Below are 6,055 nucleotides of genomic sequence, written 5' to 3'. Positions count from 1 at the left end.
TTTTAAAAAAAAAATGAAAGTACTCATCCAATGTAATATGCATTCTTTTTTTGGTGAGGCTGCCCCTATGTTGTATACAGGGACAGCTCAGCCCTTCCTGCAGGTGATCCACACTGAATTTAGCCATTTATAATGTATAATGGAAATGGCGGGTTAACATGTTCAGCTGCAAGGCGCTTTGATGTGATGTGTGCGCTGATATTCCAGTACAACATAACTGTGCAAATGGTAGACATATTTAATGAAGAATGGCAGATGATGGATGTTACCACACATTGGCTGCAATTGCCATCAACAAAGAATCATAAGCAAGATTCATAATTGGACAATATTTTTTGCATTGACAGTACCTGCATCTCTGCATTTATAAAAACACGCTATGACGTGTATATGGCAATTGTTGAACTGTTTGTTTCCATTATTTTAGAGTAATATACGTTTGATCTGCAGCAGCAGGGACATCACCAGCACCAATAATCCAGTGACATAGGAGAGAGGGCTGCATACATCATGATTCAAAGTGGATTTTACAAACAAATACATGTAACTGAAACACACAATATAATTACAGCTTGTTAAATAATAAGACTAACATTTTATTTGTTCACAGGCTTTTTCCCCCAGTGGTAAAGTATTTTCCAATTATATTGAGTTTCTTTATTAAAATAAACCCTTTAAAGATTAGGCCTGGAAGGTCAACTCAGATGCCCTCCAACATTTTATGTTTAAGTTTGCCTAGCAGTCTGATTCAAAGTGTGTCCCCAGTACAATGGTGTTAAATCTACGGGTTAGTTTGTTGCCTGGCCTGATACGCAGATTATGGAAATGGACGTATTTCTCTTCTCTGTCTACATGGCAGTGATACAATAACGCGCACACGCTAAGCCATTCTTGAAGTCATCAGAAGGTCCTCTGAGACGGATCATAAGATATTTGCTGAAAGTCACACTTGGTTGTGTTTGTCTCAACCATAGTATTCATCAGTGGTAAAATAAGAAGTACAATACAATGGCATTATATCTCGAGCCAACTATTAGTCTGTCCTTAGGGAAAGTATTGAAAGAATGATAAGTATGAATCTTGCACTGGTCTAATCTGGATCTGCATACTAAAAAAAAACATGGTATGTAAACATAAAAAAGGTGACCATCCCATGGAACTAAAAACCGTTTCAAAGCACTACTGGAATATGAAATGAACATTGCGAACAACATTTAAATGAATGCCTGTGGCTTTGGATGATGTCACCTACACATTTGGGGCACTTCAGAGTTACAGTTCTTAAAGTTTTGTTCAAATAAAGGCCTGGCATTTCTGTGTTTATATAAACTGACCCTGATTATTTATTGGAGTTCAAAAAAATAAAATAAAATAAAAAAAGGATCAAGAAAGGTGTTGGTATCAAGAACCAGTTACAAAGCAGCATGTTGTTGGCTCTCTACCAGTAGTTTGTGCCAGATGACCTTTAACTCAACATGCTCAAGATTTCAATGACAAGTAACTGGCAAGGTAGATCAGATAACATCAAACCAGGAATGCTTCACAGAGGAAAAAAGTAGTGCAACTTTCACTTCCCTGCTTATAAAGCCCACATAGATTTGGCTAAAATGCATCAAGAAAATCTGACATATTCACGGGTCTCCTTCATGTAACCAGGTCCAGACTCATTCCTGCATTTGCTTTCTTGTGAATCACTAACAGCGAGACAGTTAATGTTCAAAGACTCCAAGATGGACAAAATCCGCTGAGTTTGTACAAACAAGACAGATCCGCAGGAAGGCTGATGACGATTTCCATTACAAAAGTCTTCATGTTCTGAAGATCCAGTGACAATGGAGGCCATCTATGAAGATTACACAAATGCTGTTTTTCTTCTCTCGAAAGAAAAAGGAGGCAGGTCTGAAGATTTCCATTTAGGTAAAAGAGAAAGGAAGTATCCCAGCACTTGTGGTTCCCTTTTTGAAAACAGTAAAGTATTCAGGCAGAACTTCAATGCTAGGGCCGATGAAATCTGCAAAAGAGAAGGTACAACGTACAACACATTATTAGTATTTAACGAATTACACAACTTTACAGCAACTATTTTTTCCTGCACTTGTGTCATCCTAATATTTATTTCTAATGTTTACCAAGTTATTAAAGGGAGGGTATTATATCCACACAGTAATTTGTAAGCACATCAACATGCATTCCATTGCTTTTTAGCACAACATCCCTCCAAGCAGCCAATAACCGGCAGTACAGAGGATTCCTTGGGAACTCTCGCCTTAAGGCATCTTGTGACAGCCACAAAATTCATGAATCCCTCAATGCATTTGCTCTGAGAAGAAAAAATATTAATGAATGTGACACTTGTCTACCATATGCATTAAAGTGCAGGGGATATCCTGTCCTCCGATGACCTTCCGAGTGACGGACATTTTAACTATGACGGCTTTCCTGTGCTCGAGTCGGCAGCCGTTACAAGCGATCAGGCAGCAGAAAGCCAGCGATGCTGGCTTCTACTGTCAGTACTGACAGCCTGATCTCCTGTATAGCGGCAGGGATGAAGAAGGTCAAGACGTACTGGTACGTCCATAGGGGACTGAAGGGGGTTAAACAATTCACAATGAGATCCTGAATCCAAGAGTGCATAATACTCCATGCTTATTAGTACTTAAAGTAAAATAGTTATAGCAAAGATATACACCTTGTTAAATGTCTACTTAATTCGTGAACCTCCATTTCTGTACTTTTAAATTCATTCAGCTCTTTTCGGATTGCCGCCTGAAAATAAAGAAAAGAATACCGTCAAAATGTAGGCATTACAAGATAAAAAAAACCACAAGGAGACTCAAATTACGTTAGCAAAAGTAATTTAAAACTGTCCACAAGTTTGCTATATGGTTCAGCTGCTTTCTAGATATTTTAGACTCCATCATATGCAGAGCTTGTTTTCTACATGCATTCCCCAGGTTGACAACCACATTCCTTAAAAGACAGCCTAGCAACCACTGCTGTAGAAGGACATCAATATTAATCCCCACAACAAGCCAGATAGCTTATTAGAATAGAACAAAAAGAAAAGTACGGTGCTTTAAAAAAGTATTTTCAATGGCAATGATTCTTTTACATAGAGGTCGGGGAATTCTGGCCCACTCTTCTTGGCAGAGCTGTTTTAATTCAGCCACATTGTAGAGTTTTGGAGCATAAACTGCCTTTTTAAGTTCATCCCGCAGCATCTCAATCAGATTCACGTCAGGACTTTGACTAGGCCACGCCAAAACCTTCAGTTTGTTTATTTTGGTGGGCATTCAGACATAGACTTGCTCGTGTGGTTTGGATCATTGTCCTACTGAATAACCCAACTGCTCCTGAGCTTCAGGTCACAAACTGATGGCCAGACCTTCCGAAGTCACATAGGGCCAGGTAGGGTTGCGTATTTTTTTCTTCTATATATGAAATTAGAATCACATTTTGTGTTTACACAGCTTTTATACGGACAGCCTAACTTGTTGAACCAGAATGTTGGCAACTGTAGAGAGTGGGCTGTTATCATTTAGGGCTGAACTGGAACATTTAACTATGCTACTTCCCCTAGCAGCACAAGTCTACTTTTTATAAAATTCAGTAATGTTAACCCTTTATCTAATATGATAATAGTGTGGTGTAAATAGTGTGCTCTTTACATACATTTCCAGTGTAGTTTTATTAAAACTTATGTTTTACCTTTAGTAATTAGTAAGCATCTTGGTACATTAACGTTTCTTCTTTTGTTCTTTTTGGTGTAATATAAGGCAGATTCAATTCTCAAATTTTAGACCTGCGTCTTTGTTTGGTTCATCTTATCAGAATACATAGTAAGTAGGGAAGTATAAAATGTAAGATGAATGACAGCCCGATGACTTTGTATTAGATTAAGCCTTATTCCACCATTTCTACAAATGTTAAATATAGTAGACAATTTACAAACTTTGTCGGCAGCTGTAAGTCGAGTCCACGGTTTATCCGCTCTCCTATCGTAATCCTGTGCATCTGCCACTTCCACATAATCACTGAAACGTATAAGGATTTTCTTTTCACGTAGTTCCTCTACTGTGGGTCTTTGACTTAGCTGCAGACAAACCAAAATGGAGAAAACTTTATTATGATTATAAACATTATACAAAAAAACCCAAATTTTTCTCTTTAAATCATTATTTTATTATTTTTTATCATTGTGCTTAGATGACAGAGTGACATGTTTAAATTAGACAAGACTTATTTATTTTTACCAGTCAAATCTACCCTATTCTACAGATAGATCTATTAGTATGAGGAACGTTTCCTAGACAATAACTGTTTTAAGAAAAATGTAATCAAATTTCCTTCCAGAGTAAAATAGGAAAAAAATATGTATATTGTGAATATTATAGGAATAAAATAGGAAAAATGTGAATATGTAATTATGTATATAATGATATAAGGAAAATCAAAAGGTAATACTAATTTCTAAAGTCTTACCTTGCGCGTCAGTCTTCTTTTTATCTCCCGCTTTTCCTCTTGCTCCTCCTGTTCATTACGAGCTAAAAGCGCATATGAAGTTTACATAATCAGGACACAGAATACTGGTCACATTTAATGCCAAGAAAAATTATATTTCTTATTACTGTAAGAAGAGTTTGCTGTTTAAGCAAATATTAAAAAAACATATGAAATTTCACGTAGCTAGATTGGCCAAAAACAAGGCGCTATCTACCTGCAGAGTTATACATATGTTTTAACCTTACAAAATAATAACCACTATTATCTGTACTGTTGCTTTATTTATTAATGGATGAGATGGCACAAAAATCATGTCTTAAAATCTCTTGTGATTCCCCGATTTATTTCTGGATTCTTCCTAGTTGTAACCAAAAACATAGGGTTAGAACATAATGTTTAGGGAGGAAAAAAATAGTCTAAAAGATAATCTTTTTGAAGTTCCATTAAAATATGAGCAACAAGCTGTAACTGCAAGATACACGGAGTATCTACTAACACAAATCACCCTAATAAAAGCAACAGGGGTAGGGTAACTTATGTAAAGCTCTGTTTAAGAATGTGCGTATATACAGCCTGATTTAAATGATGTGCCCCTGTTCACGGGTTCCTAATGAGCATATATATATATATATATATATATATATATATATATATATATATATATATATAAATAACTGATGACCCTGTCTCCAGAAGGAATATAGTTATACAGGAGAGTCCAAATAATGGTGATTGAAATGGTACATGGTTTATAGAAATAAAATATCAGAAAAGGCATTGCCTTATGCCGGCAAGGTACCAATTCCTCTGGAAATTTTAAATAACAATATTAGGTAGAGTTTTGTCTTTCAGTTACAGGGATTGATTAGGTTACAACTTTCTCATGTCTACAGAGAACAGACAGAGAAGCTTTCACTATTCCTTTAATCTCAGAGACATAGTCTATCGATACGCCATCTAACATTTTACCCCTTATTCATCTAGGAATAATAAAATTGAATGATGTCTCAGTTTTATAAAGAGTTCAATAAGTGCACTGCTGATATATTTATTGTTCCCCCAGGTTTAACATCTAATGCTTTTAAGGAGGTATCCAAAAAGCTTGTTTTTTTTTTTTGTTTTTTTTTCCAATTACTATACTTTCGCTAAAATAAAAAATCAGAGAAAACTGTTTCAACAAAACACAATATCATCTAAACAGAGTACTCACAAAGCACCATTTGAATTAATGAAAATAAAATAGCAAAAAACACTCACGCTTAAGTATATTTCTTTGTTCGAGCTCTTCTGCTGTTGGCCTTTGGCTCAATCGTCTGCGGAAAAAGACCACAATCTTATGAACCATATTCAGCCAGGGATATTATCTTCGTAATAAATTTTAAAGGTACATATGTCCATGTTATCAGAGAGTATGCGAAATGTCCGCAGCTCTTACAGTCAGGGTTCATATTAATAAGAGCTGTGATACGGGAAACATTACAACATATTAACAGCAGCATGCCAATAAGTAACGAGATCTTGCCTTGAGCCATAGTGACCCAGCTAAAAACGC

The 6,055-nt window shown here is 36.1% G+C and overlaps 1 protein-coding gene across 5 annotated transcripts in view; it reads right to left on the bottom strand.

Moving 5' to 3' along the window:
• Positions 1 to 1,281: 1,281 nt before the first annotated feature.
• Positions 1,282 to 6,055, bottom strand: part of PHACTR1 (phosphatase and actin regulator 1) — a 132,346-nt gene continuing 127,572 nt past the window's right edge. For 3 of the 5 annotated variants that reach the window (XM_053466009.1, XM_053466012.1, XM_053466008.1), the window contains 3 exons: positions 5,761 to 5,816; positions 4,483 to 4,544; positions 3,674 to 4,093 (listed from right to left, as the gene is read on the bottom strand). In XM_053466009.1, coding sequence (XP_053321984.1) covers positions 3,797 to 4,093; positions 4,483 to 4,544; positions 5,761 to 5,816 — 415 coding nt within the window. In that variant the 3' untranslated portion in view covers positions 3,674 to 3,796. Of the gene's footprint in view, positions 2,012 to 2,689; positions 2,767 to 3,673; positions 4,094 to 4,482; positions 4,545 to 5,760; positions 5,817 to 6,055 lie in introns of those variants that run through there. The other 2 variants (XM_053466011.1, XM_053466010.1) reach the window with 1 other exon arrangement.

The sequence above is a fragment of the Spea bombifrons genome, chromosome 5, assembly GCF_027358695.1.
Source record: "Spea bombifrons isolate aSpeBom1 chromosome 5, aSpeBom1.2.pri, whole genome shotgun sequence".
Taxonomy (NCBI): domain Eukaryota; kingdom Metazoa; phylum Chordata; class Amphibia; order Anura; family Pelobatidae; genus Spea; species Spea bombifrons.
The sequence above is the reverse complement of the archived record's forward strand: the minus strand, read 5'-3'. Positions and strand labels throughout refer to the sequence as shown.